Raw genomic sequence first — 19351 nt, 5'->3', positions numbered from 1 at the left:
ACTACTACTACTACTACTACTACTACTACTACTACTATAGTGCTATCATATATCAGAATAAAAAGGGAATAGAAGCTGAACAACTTTGGGAATTGCCTTTAAAAAGCTCAACAATTTTGGTGGTTTCCTTAAAAAAAGAAGCAGCTCAACAACTTTTGTGGTGTCTTGGTTTTTACTGCATCCCACTCTGGAAGATCATGAAAATCCAGAGGAAATTGGTTTTCCACTCCCTAAATTCCACATGCATTTTAGAGAAATAGCACCCCCAAATGTCATCTTTGATATTACAGCTAACTGAGCCTGAAATGTCACCTGGGGCACCTGGGAGGAATGCCCCAAATAATTTAGAGTTAATGAAGCGTCTTATCTCCTGTATTCTCCTGTTTCTTTCCTGGTACTAAATCAAAGGTTTCTTCCTGGTACTGAATCAAAGGTTGCAGAATGTCCTTGCCAACTAAGAGTTTGCTTTGCACATTCTTTTTAATTTTTTTATAATTGTTTAAACTTTTACTTTGGCTGTGGACTTTGACACACACCTGAGGTGTAACACGAAGTAGAAATCCCCAGTCACCTGGTTTCCAGGAAAGGGAATACCCAGTTTGTGAAATAAGTTTTTAACAAAAGACCGCAGAGAAAAAAGTAACTCTTGTGCCGCAGGCAGCCATGGCTGCTGGGGGTCTTGCTGAGGATCTCTCCAGACGCCAGAGGGGAACATGGAGCTTCTGCGAAAAACACCAGGAACCCCGGAAACTCTTCTGTAAAAACCACAAAACTGCCATCTGTGTGATTTGTGACAAAGCCAAGGAACACAAAAAACACAAGGTTGTTCCTCTGGATGAAGCGCCTGAAATATACAAGGTAGGAAACCACGTTTTCTATTCTAGTAATACTCAACTAGCTATGGGCAAGCAAGTCCTGCAACAAAATGTTGCAGTGTGTCTCCATAAAAGGAATGCTCCAGTGAGCTTTGTGGTAAGGAGGTGGAGTATTTCATTAAGTGGAATGGCAGACGCTCCAAAAGTCCCTATTTTCCAGGAACAGTCCCGGATTTACAGGAGCTGTCCCAGTTTGATCCTAGAATGTCCCATTTTTCCTTAGGACGTCCCTATTTTAACCGGAGAAATGTTGGAGGGTATGGTAGGATGTCCCTACTTTCAACAGAGAAACGTTGGATGGTATGCAACCCCTGAGCCAAGGAGATAAGAAACCGTACAACCTTTAAAAGACATCTGAAGGGAGCCCTGCAAAGGGATGTTTTTTAATGTTTAATGGGTGGCATATAAATAATAAATTTATTACTACAGTGGTACCTCGGGTTAAGTACTTAATTCGTTCCCGAGGTCCATTCTTAACCTGAAACTGTTCTTAACCTGAAACACCACTTTAGCTAATGGGGCCTCCTGCTGCCACCGCAGGATTTCTGTTCTCATCCTGAAGCAAAGTTCTTAACCTGAGGTATTATTTCTGGGTTAGCGGATTCTGTAACCTGAAGCGTATGTAACCTGAAGCGTATGTAATGCGAGGTGCCACTGTATTATTATGATGGACTAGGATGCTCCTATTTTCTTCAGAGAAATGTTGGAGGGTACGGAATAAGAACAGGAAGTCCCACCCCTCCAGAGTTGCTGAATTAGAATTACAGCCAAGGTCAAGCAACCCTGGCCACACCCAGAGAAGCTGGAGGGGAAAAGGTTCTCCTCACACCTGCCCTAAGTTTGGGACTACAGTCATACCTCAAGTTAAATATGCTTCAGGTTGAGCGTTTTCAGGTTACGCTCCGCGGCAACCCAGAAGTAACGGAACGCATTACTTCCGGTTTTCGCTGCTCACGCATGCGCAGACACTCAAAATGACGTCACACGCATGCGCAGAAGCTGTGAATCGCAACCCGTGCACGCGCAGACACACAGACGCAGGTTGCGTTCGCTTCAGGATGCGAACGGAGCTCCAGAACGGATCCTGTTCGCATCCAGAGGTACCACTGTATTTGTCACCCATAACCAAAGCATTTCTTATAGCTATATTAGAAGTCGTTCTGTAGAATTAGAAAGGGGGAAAGTATCCTTTGGGGAAGTAAGCTGGCCTCTGTTGCTACACCATGTTTATTTATATTCAGAATAAAGTAAAGGTAAAGGGACCCCTGACCATTAGGTCCAGTCGTGGCCAACTCTGGGGTTGCGGCGCTCATCTTGCTTGATTGGCCAAGGAAGCTGGCGTACAGCTTCCAGGTCATGTGGCCAGCATGACTAAATAGCACCCCCCCCAAAAAAAAACACATTTAAAAGAATGAAGAGTATTAATCAGCCAAAGGCCTTGTTGAAGAGGAACATTTTCACCTGTCGCCTAAAAGTGTATAATGAAGGCACCAGGCCTGCCTCCCTGGGGAGAGCATCACACAAACGGGGAGCCACTGCAGAGAAGGCCCTGTTCTCGTCTTGCCACCCTCCGGACCTCTCACAGAGGAGGCACATGAAGAAGGGCCTCAGATGATGATCTTGGGGTCTGGGTTGATCCCTATGGGGAGAGGCAGTCCTTAAGGTATTGTGGTCCTGAGCCACTTAAAGCTTTACAGTGGTACCTCAGGTTACAGATGCTTCAGGTTACAGACTCCTCTAACCTGGAAGTAGTACCTCGGGTTAAGAACTTTGCTTCAAGATGAGAACAGACATCGTGCGGCGGCGGCAGGAGGCCCCATTAGCTAAAGTGGTACCTCAGGTGAAGAACAGTTTCAGATTAAGAATGGACCTCCGGAACTAATTAAGTACATAACCAGAGGTACCACTGTATAGGCCAAAACCAGCCCTTTGAATTGGGCCCGGAAGCTAATTGGCAGCCAGTGCAGTCGGACCAAGATGAGTACAATTTGCTCAAACCGTCTTGCCCTGGTGAACAACTTGGCCGCTGAATTCCACACATTAGTCCAAGTACAGTATGTCCACTGGGTCACCTATATCTATTTGCTTATTGACGCCCTCAAAGATCTCCAATAGGCTTCTCAGAGGCATTTGATTGGTCAGTGTGGGAAGAGGACGCAGGCCTCTTGTTCTCTCTTTCGTGAATTTGTTATTTCCCCAAGAAATCAGCAAGGATGCCCTTCCCCAGGATTTCATTTCAAGGAGTGTTAAACCCCACTAACTTATTCAATCTAACCCAGTTGGGTAGCTCAGTTGGTTAGAGCAGTGTTTCTCAACCTTTTTCTGACCTTGTTTGAAATATCATGAGGGTCCCCAAGGGGCCATATGGCCCGCAGATGAGAAACACTGGGTTAGAGCTTAGTGCTGGTAATTCCAAGGTTGCAGGTTTGATCCCTGTATGGGACAGCCACATATCCCTGCAATAATAATAATAATAATAATAATAATAATAATAATAATAATAATAATAATTTATTTATACCCCACCCTCCCCGGCCAGAGCCGGGCTCAGGGTGGCTAACAACAGTAAAAATTACAATAAAAACATAAGGGGGGGGACCAATTTAAAATACACGTTAAAATGCAATTTAAAATGCAGCCTCATTTTAAAAGTAGCCCAAAGATCAAAACCATAAGGGGAGGGAAACATAAGGGTCAGACTGAGTCCAAACCAAAGGCCAGGCGGAACAGCTCTGTCTTGCAGGCCCTGCAGAAAGATGTCAAGTCCTGCAGACCCTGGTCTCTTGTGACAGAGCGTTCCACCAAGTCGGGGCCAGTACTGAAAAGGCCCTGGCCCTAGTTGAGACCAATCTAACCACCTTGCGGCTTGGGACCTCCAAAGTGTTGTAATTTGTGGACCTTAAGGTCCTCCACGGGGCATACCAGGAGGTTGGGCTAGATGACCCTCGGGGTCCCTTCCAACTCTACAATTCTATGTTGAATGCTACAATGTGACATGGAAGGTGCAAGAGACCTCCATCAAACTTAAGTCACAAGCATTGCATTCAACTTCCCTCTCACTTTCTCAATTTTGATATAAATACTCAATAAACCGGAAAAAAAACAACCCAAAGTACAAATCATGTTTCTTTCCAGGATCAACTCTGCAGTCGTGAGGAGATTTTGTGTCAAGAGAGAGAGAAGGTTCTGGCATACGGAGCAGCCATCTTAAAGGAAAGCCAAGACGAGCTTGTAAGTGCTGTCTGGTTGGCCACTGTGAGAACAGGCCACTGGTCTCATCCAGTACTCCACTTCTTATGCACTCCATAGCACTGTGTGATGCTACCTGCTTTGACATTTCCAATTGCTTGCTGAGCTCAAAGGAAAACAATTCATTCTGTCCTACGGCCTTGCGACATCTTAAACTCCCCTGTGGGAGGCTGACATCTGAGGCTTTTGAGTTTAGAAAAACAAAAGTTAAGACAAGATAAGAGGGACATAAAATTATGCACAGTGTGAAGAAAGCAGATGGACAGAATTATTTCTCTCTCATCATACGAGAACCTGAGGGCGTTCAGTAAAACTGAATATTAGATGTTTCAACACACATAATGCAGGTGGCACTGTGGTCTAAACCACTGAGCCTCTTGGGCTTTCTGATCAGAAGGTTGGTGGTTCAAATTCCCGCTCCCATTGCTCTATCCCAGCTCCTGCCAACCTAGCAGTTCGAAAGCACACCAGTGCAAGTAGATAGATACCGCTGCGGCGGGAAGGTAAACAGTATTTCCGTGCGCTCTGGTTTCTGTCACAGTGTCCCATTGTGCCAGATGTGGTTTAGTCATGCTGGCCACATGACGCGGAAAGCTGTCTGTGGACAAACGCCGGCTCCCCCAGCCTGAAAGCGAGATGAACGGCACAACCCCATAGTCTCCTTTGACTGGACTTAACCATCCAGGGGTCCTTTAGCTTTTACCTTAATAGGAAATGTGTCTTTGTATTACAGCACTGCGGTAAAAGGTAAAGGGACCCCTGACCATTAGGTCCAGTTGTGGACGACTCTGGGGTTTCGGAGCTCATCTTGCTCGATAGGCTGAGAGAGCCAGTGTTTGTCCACACACAGCTTCCGGGTCATGTGGCCAGCATGACTAAGCCGCTTCTGGCGAACCAGAGCAGCGCGCGGAAACGCTGTTTACCTTCCCACCAGAGCGGTACCCATTTATCTACTTGCACTTTGACATGTTTTCGAACTGCTAGGTTGGCAGGAGCAGGGACCGAGCAATGGGAGCTCACCCCGTCGTGGGGATTCGAACCGCCGACCTTCCGATTGGCAAGCCCTAGGCTCTGTGTTTTAGCACCACTCAGGTCTAAGAGAGGCATCTGGTTGGACACTGTGAAAAAGAGATGCTGACCTGATCCAGATTAGAAGGACACTTTTTATGTTCTCTCATTCTTGAGTGTATTCTCTTCCCAAAGCATTGGGGAGGTCTCCCTTCCTTCCTATCAAGGTGTGTTAAACCCCCTACTTCACATACACCCTGTAATCTATTGAATCCAACCCATTCAAATGCTGCAAGAGGATATGGAAGGTTGCAGGAGATCTCTGTATAAAAAGCACAGGAATGTGAGGGCAAGGAGCAAGCATGCCATTCAACTTTGCCCCTCGGATTTCACTTCAGAAATAGACAATAAAGGAACCAAAAACAAAACAAACTGGTTTATGTTTTCTCTTCAGGATCAAATTGACGCTCTTGCGGAGAACCTGGAGGCGATGAGACAGGCAGCATTTGGAAGTGGGGAAAAACAGACACGGAAAAGAAGATTCAAGGGCTTCTTGTAAGTGTTGCTGATGTTGGGAAGTGAAAAAGTACAAGTCTAAAAATAATAAACCAGGGAAAAATAAATCCAGAAAGGATTGGATATTTTTCAAGCACACAAGGCCACCTTGCTTCTATTTGGGGTGGCCCCTTTCTCCTGCAGGAATTCCAAGGGTGGGCACCCATAAGCTTCTAGAAAGTTATTTCCCTGATTAATGTTGTGACCTTTGTAGGGAATTTAAAAGTGCCTTTCCCAGGGAATCCTCCTGAATGATGTGGCCCCTTGATGTTGCAGAACCTTAATATATTATCCATCCTGACTCCCTTTTCTCCTTCCACCATCTAGCAAATGGAAATGGAAGAGAAGACAGCCTTCCTTGAACTGTCAGTCATCTTAAGCTCTTGGGACAAGGACTGCTCTGGGCCTTTCAGGTATGTCCCTGTTGTAAATAAAAATATGCCCTTTTCCCTTATGGGGTATCCAAGAGCCCATATAGAGTCCTTACATAGGTTCCCTATTGGTAGGAGAAAATAACAGAGGCCAACCAGAGAATATTGAGAAGCAAAGCAGCTAGTAAGCTTGATCTTTATTGATCTGTTGCAACAGGGTGCTCCCCTCACACGCAGGAGAGGAAGAGGAACCCAGAAAAATGGTGTGCAAGGCCTTATAAAGACTTTTGAAATTGCCACACTCTAGATCAAGACCACCCCCAGAAACATCATACATACATCACAGGAGGGGTGTAACCTAAGACCACCCCTCAGATACATCACAGAAAAGGTGGTCTTAAAACAGAAATTTCAATATTGTTTTTCTCTTGTCCTTGTTTATTTCCTGTCTGGCAGGTTACTTGATTGGATTGCCTGAGGAGCCTGGCCAGTCTTTTGTAATGATAAGGCTCACACCCTTATTCAAACACAGACATACCCTTAAGACAGGATTTGTGAAGGAAAAGACAATGGGGAGGCTTTTCCATTTTGACCTTGCAGAGAAAACATTTGGTCAGTTTAGGAATCAAAATGGTTCCAGGTTGGTCTTCCTGTGCTGATCTATGTATGTGCGGTTATGAACATTGCCATATATCTAAGACCATAAAATTCCTATCACATCCCTTTCCTCCCTCTGTGACAAGCCTCAGTGTCTGGGCGCAGATGGAGGAGATACCATTCTCTGCCATCCCACATAATTTTATTCATTCTCTTTATTTTCTGCCTTCCCTCCCATAGTCGCCCAGGGATAGTTCCTTCCCTGGGTGAGGAAAGTACAAGGAACAATGCTGGGCATTTAGTTTCTAGTGGGAGATGAGAGAGACGTGCTTGCTTAGATCCATTTCACAGATAATGATCACTATTGTCCTTTGCAGCAGAATGAAACAAAAATTAATTCTGCTCTGCCTTCTGCCTGGATTGCAGATCTCCAACACCTCTGCACCTCTCAAAAAGCAACCTTGCAGCTCCTCTTCTATGGTGAGAAATTGAAGAAGAGGATTGAGGAGGAGGAGGAACAGAAGCCACTGCAGAGCTGGGAACATCTGAAGCTGTGGGAAGGACCAAGAAACATCAAGTGGAGTCTCACTATTACCTTTCAGGTTAAGAAAAGATCAGCCGGCCAGCCAAGGACAGTAATCATCATAGAGGCTGTGTGGCATGTCCTGAGCAGTCTGAAGGAAACCATAGATGGGAGGAGCTGCTGCTTAGAAAGCATCTCCTTTCGGACTTCCGGGTTAGCGCCAACGGCTAATGGCGGATTCCCTCCGAGCTCCGGAGGGAATCAGCTCTACAGGATCAGGGTCGTACCGCTGCGGCGACGCGGAGACCCTTAAAAATCACAGGCGGAGAAGCCTGTGAACCTGGTGACTCGACGGGCACCATTTGCGCCCCCCGACCTGCGAAGGAGCCTTTTTAAAGGCTCCGGAACGGGGGACGGGGTGAGCGGCGCGGTGCTGTGAGTCGACTGCTTCTCCTGTGGAGTGAAGCCGCGTGCCATAACCGGAGAGCGCTGACTTCTTCTTGTGATTTGGACTCTAAAATAACAACCCGTGAGTAGTACGGAAATTAGATTTTTAAAGAAAATTTTTCAGTGAATTAGGTACGATCGGGGGAGGTGTAAACAAGAAGTCAGCCTCCTCCTCCTGTAAATAATTTAAAGCAAGGACCTGCTAACTAAGGTCGAGAGAACTTTTTATTTTATCATTTGGCAAAAGATATTAATTTCACGATTTGGCACTAGAAGAAACTTTACTGGAGGATAAGAGCTAATTTTGGGAGCTGAAGTGTCACCCCCCCGGACCCGGGAGCGATCTGCGAGAGAGCCTGTTGAAGGTATTGGAAGAGTTTGACAGCTGTCAAATTAGCTGTCAGACGGAAAAAGAGAACTTTGTTTCTGTTGCTTCTGCTGGCTATACCTGTTACAATTTGACTATATTTTGTTGAAAACAAGGAAGAACTGATACAAACTAATTTGATTTTTGGATTTGAACTAGAATGAACACTAAGTAACCAAAATCCCTCTAGAGGGGGTTTTGGGAAACTACAAGAATGGCTGAAGGAGGGGAAATTCAAGCTGAACTGGACAGAGTCTTTGTTCTCTTGGGAAAGTTACAAGGCCAAATTGATGTTTTGGCTACAAATGTTACAACTCTGGACTTAACAGTAAACAAATTCATTGAATCTGACAAGGAATTGACTCAGGAAGCTTATGCAGCTGAACAAGAAGAGAAATTTGAGAGCTTTGAGAGTGTGAAGAAAGAGATATATGTTGTTCCTGAGAAAAAGGAAGGAGGAGCTGTAATTTTACAGATGACAAAGGAGAGCCAGAGGCCTGGCATGATGGCTGCAAAGGAAAATAAGAATTTGATGGTGAAAATTTGGTTTGAATTGGAGACTGAAGAATGGAGAGATCTTCTTGTGTGGAGATTTGAAGACCTAAGGGTTACAAATCTGATTAAGGTGGAAGTTGGAGCTTTCGGGACATTTGGATTTAAAAGGAGTAAGAAACAAGACTTAGGCTCCACTTCTAAGTATGGAGGTCTGGTTGGAAGAAATATGGACTTTATTGGACTAGAGCTTCTCCGAGATTTGGTGTTTAATACTAAGGACTATCCAAAAAGCCGGCAGAGAGGAATTGAGAGAGAATTAAGAGCCTCGGACGTGAGATCTCCAGGCTGAGAGTAGATTGACTGATGGACGATTATTGGGGATTGGAACCGGGAAAGGGGGGGTGGAGTTTGGGAATCCAAAGGGTGTATAATTATAATTTGTTTTGCTTTTATTTTGTTTTGTTATTTGTATGAGAATTGAGGAAATCGTGGAAGGGAATTTAGGTCGACTTTAGAAAAAGGATTTAAGAATAAGCACAGATGTATAATTATTGATGTTTATAAGTTAAAATTGGTTTTTCGAAAATGAATGAAATATAAAAAGGTTGAAAATTGGGGACAAGAACTTGTTGAACCAACAATTTGAACTGGAATACAAGAAGGGGAGGTGTGGGGAAGTCAGGGAAATATGTCATTGAAAATAAGGACTTTGAATTTTATGTGTTTTTACATTTTTTTGTTTCGTCTTTTTTTGTGTGTGTTTTTGTTTTGATTTTTTTGATGTATTATAATGGAAAAATCTTAATAAATATCATTTAAAAAAAAGAAAAGAAAGCATCTCCTTTCAGGCAGCTGCCAATAAACAACTCCCTGTCCCACCCCAAAAAGAATTTACAGTGGTACCTCGGGTCACAGACGCTTCAGGTTACAGACTCCACTAACCCAGAAATAATACCTCAGGTTAAGAACTTTACCTCAGGATGAGAACAGAAATCGCATGACGGCAGCAGGAGGCCCCATTAGCTAAAGTGGTGCTTCAGGTTAAGAACAGTTTCAGGTTAAGAACGGACCTCCAGAACGAATTAAGTTCTTAACCCAAGATACCACTGTACATTCATAGGATCATAGAGTTGGAAGGGACCACAAGAGCCATCTAGTCCAACCCTGTGCGATGCAGGAATCTTTCGCTGGGAGGAAACCAGAAAGGGAATCAGGACTGAATTTTTGTGTCCATAGACACCCAAGCTTGATTCTGGTCCTGATCACAAATTTCTGGGTTGGGCATATGCTGTCTGCCTGGCGAAGCCACAGTTGTGCCCCTGTCTCTGGTTGGCTGACCTTAACATTCTGGTTAAAAACCAAAGCAGAACCTGGAAGCCGGAAACCTATGGGGGGGCCCACAAACAAGACACCAGTTCTGCATTTGTAAGAACCTGGTCATTTGGTGCGGCAGCATCTACACTTTGGGACTCCTTGCCTCTTGATATCAAGCAGGTGCCTTCACTGTGTTCTTTTTGGTGCCTGCTAAAAACATTCTGGGTGACACAGGTGTCGCTGTGGGTTAAACCACTGAGCCTAGGACTTGCCGATCAGAAGGTCGGCGGTTCGAATCCCCATGACAGAGTGAGCTCCCGTTGCTCGGTCCCTGCTCCTGCCAACCTAGCAGTTCGAAAGCACATCAAAGTGCAAGTAGATAAATAGGTACCGCTCCGGCGGGAAGGTAAACAGTGTTTCCGTGCGCTGCTCTGGTTCGCCAGAAGCGGCTTAGTCATGCTGGCCACATGACCCGGAAGCTGTACGCCAGCTTCCTTGGCCAATAAAGCAAGATGAGCGCCGCAACCTAAGAGTCAGCCACGACTGGACCTAATGGTCAGGGGTCCCTTTACCTTTACTAAAAACATTCTGGTTTCGTCAAGCCTACCCAGATGCTTAGAAAATAAGTTTTAGTAGTTTAACTTCTGGTATATTTTATCCCCCCCCCCCCCCGATTTTATCTTTCTGTAAACTACTTTAGTGTTGTTGGTTTTTGTTTTTTTTTTACAAAACAAGTGGTGTATAATTTTTTATGAAATAAATAAGCAAGTAAGTAAGAGCGCTTTCTCCTTCTTCTACTCTGCAGAGACTGGAATTGGGAGGAATGGTTCCTTTGATCCTGGAGGTGGTTTATAGCCATCATGAATCATAGCCATTTAAAGCTGTATCCTCTATGACATGGATGGAATGAATGAATAAATAATCACAGGCTCACCCTATTCACACACAAATATGCCCTTAAGAATGGATTTGTAAGCAAAAAGACAATGGGAAGGTTTTCCCAATTTTTCTCCCTTACTGCAGAGGAATATTTGGGGTCAAAATGGCTTCAGGATTGCTCTCCCGTACTATCTCAGACACATGGTTCATATATTCCTATATGTGTGCATTGCTGAGTATTTATTCTATATTTGAGACCTTAAAATTCTTATAACAATGTAATATTTCACTGACAAAGGGCTGCATTCATTGAGAAAATGGGGCTAAGTGAAAGCACCTGCTGTTAATAGGTGCCCTGCGGTGTGATTGGCAAGTATCTGGATACCATTTAGCTGAGCTGTTTGCAAAGGCCGTTTGCAGAGTTGGTTCCAGAGGTTATTGCATATTATCAGACGCTGGCGATTTTGTAAAAACCACTCACTAAAAACTGGCACCAGGATGGAGGGCTGGGCTGTTTCTCCTCTGTATGTCTTGGCTACTAACTCGAAAGAGGAGTGTGAATGGAGGGGGGCGGGGGAGGGGGACGGCAATTCATTCATCAGCTTGCAAAGTTGTTTGAGGCTGTCGTGCTGATAGTCAACAAAGCTACTACAAACTCCAGCTCCCACGGGGAAATGGTTCCTTAAACCACCAAGGATGAGCACTCCATTTAAAATAAATAAAAATATATATTTCCACCATATCAAAGCGGCTCGGAGCTACAGCCAACTTCTGAAGTTCCTAAACGAAACACGCCCATTTGCTAAAAGGAAGAGATAAAAGGAAACCAGCTCCCTGTTCCTGGCGAGGCAACAATGGCTGCTTCTGGGGGTCCCGTCCGGGATCTCTGCGAGGAAGCCACTTGCCCCATCTGCCTGGAGTATTTCAGGGATCCAGTGATCATCCCAGAGTGCGGGCACAACTTCTGCCGAGCCTGCCTGACCCAGTGCTGGGAGAAATCCGAGAGAGGCTTCCTGCCCTCTGTGCAGGGAAAGGGTGGAGCAAAGCAGCATCAGGCGAAACCAGCAGTTGGCTAATGTTGTGGAAATAGCCAAGAAATTCAGCCATCTGGGGGGGAAAGAGGAGGGAGAAGGAAAGGGGAGGGTCTGCCAGAAGCACCAGGAGCCCCTGAAGCTCTTCTGCCAGGAGGACCAAAGCCCCATCTGTGTCTTGTGTAATGTATCTAAGGAGCACAAAGGCCACGAGGTGATTCCTCTAGAGGAGGCGTCCCAGGAGTACAAGGTGAGAAAAAGCAGTGGGTCTTTTATTGGGGGTAGAAGAGCTGCAGACAAGAGGGGCTTGCAAAAAAATAAATAAATCTTGTAATGTATTCTCTCCACTTGCAGCCCCAAAGCAGTTATCCAGGAAGAATCTTTTGCAGCCTGATAAGACTTCTGAAACTATAAATAATAAATATTTATTTTTCTATTCGAGGGATTTCAAGTGTGCCCAATGACCCCCTGAATGCAGGCTGCAGTAACTCCCCTGGGAGGAAAGATTGCAACATCTAGGATTAATTTAATAAAAAGGAGGGGGGAGATGTTGGAGGTGTGTTGAGTGTGGGGGACAAATAGCAAAACTCACATGTTTCTCAGCTCTGATATAGAGCCATTCTATTTCTGCCTAGTCTGGGATGAAAAGAGAAACCTCTGCAAATGACTGAAGGATGTGGGGCAGGGAGCAAAAATACGATTCAGCTTGCCTGTTAATGTGTGATGCAGCCCAATTTGGACTTTGTTTTCTTTTCAGGATCAGATCAGCAGCTGCCTAGACAATGTGAGGAAGGAGAGAGAGAAAATTCTAGTATTTAAAGCAGACACAGAAAAGGAAAGCCAAGACCTGCTTGTAAGCATCATTTTTACTTTAAGAAGAAAAAGTGCTACAGTCTAGAATCAATATCTGGGGGGGTGTGTGTATATGGAATACAGAAAGAGGTTTCTTTTTGAACAGCCTTATCTCCCACAGAACATGATAGACCATTTAAGGGGGGTCTTGTGCTGATGAAGCTCCTTCCCTGCTAAATATTGGCATAATCCCTCTAAAATGTCAGGGGAATTTGGATAAGTCATGGGTAGGCAAACTAAGGCTCGGGGGCCGGATCAGGCCCCAATCACCTTCTAAATCCAGCCCGTGGACAATCCGGGAATCAGTGTGTTTTTACATGAGTAGAATGTGTGCTTTTATTTAAAATGCATCTCTGGGTTATTTGTGAAGCATAGGAATTCCTTCATATATATTTTTTCAAAATATAGTCCGTCCACACCCCACACCCCCGCAATGTCTGAGGGACAGTGGAACGGCCCCCTGCTGAAAAAGTTTGCTGACCCCTGGCCCTCCTCATCCTGCAACAGCAGACTAGATGCCTGATATTGGCTCACTGTTCTCTTCTTTCAATCTCCTTGCTGCAGAAACAAACAGGTGCAGAGAGGGAAAAGATGGTGGCTGAGATCAGGCGACTGCACCAGTTTCTGGAAGAACAGGAGAAACTTCTTCTGGCCCAGATGGCAGAGGTGGAGAAGGAGATTGCAGCCAAAAGGGAGGAGCACCTGGCCAGACTCTCCAGGGAACTCTCCTCTCTTGACAGCCTCATCCGGGAGATGGAGGAGAAGCTTCAGGAACCAGCGAGTGAACTCCTGCAGGTGAGGCCTCATCCTGATGCGAGAGGGTGAAGTGTGCTGCTTCATAGTACAAGCAGGAGAATAACATGTCTTAGCCCCCACCCTAAAAAAAAGCTGCTGTAAAGAAAACAATTAGTACATGATGGGTGAAAGGCCTGGGGTCACAAAAGGGGATCTGCTAGATCAAACCACAGGTCCCTTCATTCTATCATCATGTTCTCGCAAAATTGATAACAACAGTAGAACTGGCTCCACTGACATCTTTCTTTCTTTCTTTCTTTCTTTCTTTCTTTCTTTCTTTCTTTCCCCCAGGATATAGGAAGCTTCTTGCAGAGGTAAGTGATGGGAGACCCCTGCCTTATTCTGATGCTATGAATTTTCCTGTTTAACAGGTGAGGAACTCTCTCCATTTCCTCCTTCCAGAGATAATTTAGGACACCATTGTCCATTTTCACAAAATCACAGACAAAAATAGGGACACATTTTTGTGGTAGCTATTGGTCCCATTTACACTCACAGAAGCTTTTTACTTTCTTACATTCCCACCACATATGATAAAAAGTTCCTTCTTTTTCTTTACATTTCCAACATTTATTACTTGTCTTATACATTTTAGTTAATTTCATGGGAGTAATATACCACCTATACATCATTTTCATCACATTCAGAGCATCACATGCTGTAAATTTTATTCTTTCTTTCCACAAGCTCTCTCTTTCTTTTAGCTGTATATTATATCCAAAATCTTTGGCCCAGTGTATCATAACCGATTTTACTTCATCTTTCAAATGCCATTCCAGCAGCGCAAAAGGCGTTCTAAAGCTTTCTGATTTTCCTTATATTTCAGAAATGCACATACCAGATCAATATGTTTTGCTCATTGATCACTTGAAATGCTTCACTAAAACTGGTATAGTCCTAAAATCTCTGCGTAAGGACCCAGTATTGCTCACTTTCCTTAAAAAATAATTTGAAGGTAAAGAAGCTGATCTATGCGATCTCAAATTCCTAGCCAGTGTGGTGTAGTGGTTAAGAGTGGTTAAGAGCGGTAGTCTCGTAATCTGGGGAACCGGGTTCGCGTCTCCGCTCCTCCACATGCAGCTGCTGGGTGACCTTGGGCCAGTCACACTTCTCTGAAGTCTCTCAGCCCCACTCACCTCACAGAGTGTTTGTTGTGGGGGAGGAAGGGAAAGGAGAATGTGAGCCGCTTTGAGACTCCTTCGGGTAGTGATAAAGCGGGATATCAAATCCAAACTCCTCCTCCTCCTCCTCTTCTATATTTCCTTCAGCATATTATGGAAGCAGGTGTGTGTCGGTTTTCCTTCAACTTGTTAGGTGCTCTCTAGATGATCCTTTTTGCCATAGGAAAAACGCTGCTCCCAAGTCTTCATGATATATCCATCATGCCTTTTCATCAGGATGAGACACCTGCCTGGTCTGAAAGCTCCTTTAATTCAAAGGATGATGGCTTGACTTTGTTCTTCTCCTCCCAGGTCTCAGGAGAAGGAGAACATAGAGGATCCTCCTGTGGCTTTTCCTCCTGCCCTGAAGTGGAGGATCTGGGACTTCTGTGATATTAATCCGTTCCTGGAGGAAGTCATGAAGAAATTCAGAGGTAGTAAAGAATGGCTGAAAGTATTTTATACTGGATGTTTAGAAGTGTTCATGAAAGGCTCCAGGTCATATGGAATATTAGCCATGCCAGGAAAATGGACGGGTTTTTTTAAAATTCTTTTTCAATATCTAGAAGCCACACATTAATATGTAGATGATTCACAACTGATTTTACTTATGCAATTGAAAGGGGACGGTAAACCCTTCTTGCTGGGCTCTGGAATCTCTTCAGCTGGCGTGGCCAGTGGTTAGGGATGATGGGACTTGTAGTCCACAACATCAGGAGTGCACCACCCTGGCTACAATCTCATGAGCTCATATTGTTGTTGCCAGGTTTGTGATCTGAATGATGGTGTGATGCTAAAACTCTGTTCCCTTTTCTCTTCCAGACACTGTGGAATATGGACTTCAGCTGCGAAAAGGTACATTTAATAATAATTATAAGTATTATTTATACCCTGCCCATCTGGCTGGGTTTCCCTAACCATTTCCAAGTCAAACAGAGGCAGAAATTCGGGAGAGATGGGATCTGCTTCTCAAAAGACCAGGCCACTGCAGCTCTTCCGCCATGCCTTATTTCCCAGAGGCATCTATTCCGTGAGAGCAGCATGCTGGGCTAGAGGGGCTCTTGGCCTGATCCTGCAGACTCTTAGGAAGCCCCCAGCCCAGGATGGCTGGCTTTTCTGTGCCCAATCTCCATAAGACACAGGGGTGGTGTGAAGCAAAATGCTCCCGGCACATGAGGGGGAAATATCCCTTTGAGCCATACAAGATCCCCACCCCTTTTAGGAGAGCTTATGTAAGAGTAAGGTTTACTCATACATGGGAAATGCATGAACAGAAATAGCTCAGAAAATGGCTGCAACAAGCTTTGGGTACAAGAAGGTAAATGGGTGTCAGTGGAGAGAGCTGGGGGCTGCCTGAGTGTGAACTCCAGTGGTCCGGCTTCCCTGCAAGATGGGGGTCTTCAGTCAGCTTTTGTATTGTATTGTATTGTGTTGTGTTGTGTTGTATGATTTCTCTACTACAACATGATAGCGGACTAGAGAAACCTGAGTAAACTTAAAAGAGCAGGACAGAATTACACCATAAACCAGGGGAAAAGGCTCAATGGGAAGACAAAAGTCCAGTCTGGCCTGATCCTGAAAACCACAAAAAGGGATTCATAAGAGCCGGAAAAGGTGCAGCAGATGGAAGCATAAAGGAAATTCCTACTTATCTTTAAAAGTACATTCTGGGATTCTTTTAGAAAACAGCAGTAAGTAAAATACATGAAGGCAAACCAATACAACAATAAACTAGAAAAAAACCATTACATTTAACAATTATTTTTTTTACTAATAGCACTTGCAACATCCAATATCCCGCTTAATTTCCAAAGGCCACTGTACAAATGTGTGTCTTTAAAAAGAAATTGCTTCACAAACTTTCCATAACGTGGGGAGCAGGTGAGAGGACTGCAGAGCAGATCTTCTTCCTAAAATTGCCTGACCAATTTTTAAATGGACTTCTTATTGTGCTTCCACTGCCCACTTTTTCCATAAATGTGAGGAGCAGTGAAAAAAATGAATCATCATATAGCCAATCAGGCCTGAGGAACCAGGATGGGGTCTTTGCATTGAAGGTGACAGGTGGGAATGGCACTTCCTAGGTTTTCTATATCTTGCCCTTCATCTTGAGATTGCAACAATAAATGCATTAACACAATTCACAGAAAAAGAAAGCCATTCATATCAACGATGTAATAGTTGTCAATTTAAAAGCTCTGCTTTAACCAAACCGTAAGAGATAATCAAGTTAGTTCTTGGCTGACTGCTCATAGTCTGCCTGGGAAAAACAAACCATAGGCCCAAATGCCTACCAGGGACTCCTGTATCGCACTGCAGAACATGGAACAGAGCCCCTCAGAAGATGGTGGACTCTCCTTCCTTGGAGGTTTTTAAGCAGAGGTTGGGTCTTCCCCTGTCGTGGATGCCTTAGTTGGGATCCCTGCATTGCAGGGGGTTGGACTAGATGACCCTTGGGGTCCCTTGCAGCTCTACAATTTTACGATGCGCTTTCAAGAATCCCAAGCAGGACATTTCACACAAGGGGGTCGAGGTAGCCTAACCACTTTCTTGCTTTTCATAAACTCTCTGGAAGGATGGTCTATAATATAATGTTAAATATGCAACTGAAACGTGAATGGTGGTTACAAGGAGGGTGAAAGCACCTGCTACCAGTTTTACCTGACCTGTCAAGCATGGTCTGGCATGTGATGTGAGGTAAAAGATTGATGTGAATTAGGGAGTCCCTGCTTGGACTCCCTTCTGCCATGAATGGTGGGGGTAAGGATGGCCTTAGACAAGCCACTGTCTCTCAGCCTCAGTCCTCCCATCTGAAAAATGGGTATGCTAAGATTGACTTAACTTACAGGGTCAGGTTCTATATAGATAATGTGTGAACCCTTGAAAGAACTGCAAATGTTTCAAGAATCCTTATTAAGAACTTGATGAACATTCCTCTCTCGAATGCAGAGCCATGGAGTCCCTGTTCATTTCAGAGGGGATGCTATTTCTGTCATGTGCCTAAAGAAAAGTCAGCTTCCCAGTTGACGTTGTTTCTCTTCTCTTTCCCCCTCTGCCCCCACAGAAAACATAACTTTGGATCCAGACACAGCAAATCCCTACCTCATCCTGTCCAAGGATCGAAAGAGAGTCAGAAAGGGAGAAGTCTATCAAGACCTGCCAGACAACCCTGAGAGATTTGACACACTTACCTATGTGTTGGGATGTGAGGGTTTCACAGCAGGCAGACATTTCTGGGAGGTCATTGTGAGAAAAGAGGAGGGGTGGGGGGTGGGGGTGGCCAGAAAGTCTGTGAAGAGGAAGGGGGTTTTCTCTTTTGGTCCTAGGGAAGGGATCTGGGGTTGGATCTGGGGCTTGGGGAAGTGGGGCAATGCGTTCAGGTTATTCTCCCCCCATGAGTACCCTCTTCCAAGTGAGGAGCCCAAGAGGATCCGAGTGACCCTGAACTGTGAAGGGGGACGGGTGTCCTTTTACGATGCAGACACGGCAGTCCTCCTCTACACATTCCTGGCAGCCTCCTTCTCAGGAGAGACCCTCCAGCCCTTCTTTTACATAAGCAGGAAAGCGAAGCTGAGACTCTATTGACTGATGTGCAGACAGACAAGCGTATATTCATTGCCATTATGATATATTCAGTCTCCTCTTCAGGACTGAGCTGACAGGCACTTAAGAAGAAACCTTATTTGCAGAACTGTGATTGGCCATCCCTTGTGTCAATCATGATGCAACTCCCCCTTCTCAGACCAGCTTTGTAAATGACACTGATTGATTGGGTCCCCTGTCAGTCCCCAAACTTGCCTGTTTTCTCTCCCTTGGGAACCGGCTATTTCTGTCAGTGCAGGAGGTGCAAAGGGGGAAAGAAGCAAGAAAATAATTTAGGAAACAACAGCAAACCTCCCCACATTCCTGTTTCGATGTAGTTCTCTCTCCAACCTCCAATTCTGACACATTTTCTATAGACAATGCCATCATCTTTTCTGAATAAAATCAGAATTATGTACGGGCATCACTTAAAACATTTCCTCAGCCTCAATCCTGAACTCATATTCCCTTTTCCTCCCCCAATTTCTCCACTGGCCAGGGAGATGGAAATTCCAAAGTTCCTTTTTTTGCTACTCTTCAGGGAAGCTTATGTGGCAAGTCAGCAAAATCTCCATATCCAAATATTGTTTGCTAGTTTGAGTACAGTCGGCCCAAAATTCATGCGCAACTTACTTGCGTGATCTCAGCCTGGAGCCCTTCGTCAAAACACAAATTAATAAATGGAAAGAAGGTGAGAGACCAGGAAAAACTGTTGGAAGGGACTGTGTGAGATCTTACAATAGTCTCCAGAGCCCAGAAAGCATTTTTTTGGGGGGGGGCCTTTGGCAATGGTGGAAAGAGTTTCTAAGTCCACCTTGCTTACTGACCTCTAGAAAGGTCAAGATCTCTGGCTTCAGTCAAGCAGTATGGTTCCTTGGTGGGCGTTTTCGGGGGTCTTCCTGACTTACACTATATTGCCTTTGCATGCTGACCCCAGAGACATAACCCCTCTGCAGGTTTTGGGTCTCGATGTAACAAAATCCCCTTCGACCGTGAAGAGCCTCTGTCAGAAGCTCTGAGGAGAAAACATTGGCAAACACTGAGAATTTTGGGTTATGTGTATGTGGTAAATTCCCATGTATAAAATTATTTTCACCAAGGTGGTTTGTAATGAAGAGTCAGATACTTACCTGTATTTTTAAAGATCCCCTCTTCTTATCTTTTTGTATAACGAGCCTAAAATAATTTGGGGATATGTTTCATGCGCTAACATGTTTGATTCTACTAAAGATTGTACTTCTTGTTGCTCCT

The 19351-nt window shown here is 44.7% G+C and overlaps 1 protein-coding gene and 1 pseudogene across 1 annotated transcript; both read left to right on the top strand.

The window, feature by feature from the left end:
* Window positions 1-504: 504 nt before the first annotated feature.
* Window positions 505-7375, top strand: LOC128409155 (E3 ubiquitin-protein ligase TRIM7-like). Its single transcript, XM_053379409.1, has 5 exons — window positions 505-858; window positions 4011-4106; window positions 5587-5687; window positions 6015-6100; window positions 7082-7375. The coding sequence occupies exons 1-4, from the start codon at window positions 664-666 to the stop codon at window positions 6064-6066; spliced, it is 444 nt and encodes a 147-aa protein (XP_053235384.1). The 5' UTR covers window positions 505-663; the 3' UTR covers window positions 6067-6100; window positions 7082-7375.
* Window positions 7376-11470: 4095 nt separating this feature from the next.
* On the top strand, window positions 11471-19351 carry LOC128409057 (E3 ubiquitin-protein ligase TRIM7-like; annotated as a pseudogene).

The sequence above is a fragment of the Podarcis raffonei genome, chromosome 2, assembly GCF_027172205.1.
Source record: "Podarcis raffonei isolate rPodRaf1 chromosome 2, rPodRaf1.pri, whole genome shotgun sequence".
NCBI lineage: Eukaryota > Metazoa > Chordata > Lepidosauria > Squamata > Lacertidae > Podarcis > Podarcis raffonei.
This window is presented reverse-complemented; position numbering and strand designations above follow the sequence as displayed.

Excerpts from the sequence above, each read along its gene's own strand:
- LOC128409155 (XM_053379409.1), top strand. The coding sequence starts at position 664 with ATGGCTGCTGGGGGTCTTGCTGAGGATCTCTCCAGACGCCAGAGGGGA. Across the intron at positions 4,107-5,586 it reads AGGAAAGCCAAGACGAGCTT|GATCAAATTGACGCTCTTGC; the intron begins GTAAGTGCTGTC and ends TTTTCTCTTCAG. Across the intron at positions 5,688-6,014 it reads AGAAGATTCAAGGGCTTCTT|CAAATGGAAATGGAAGAGAA; the intron begins GTAAGTGTTGCT and ends TCCACCATCTAG.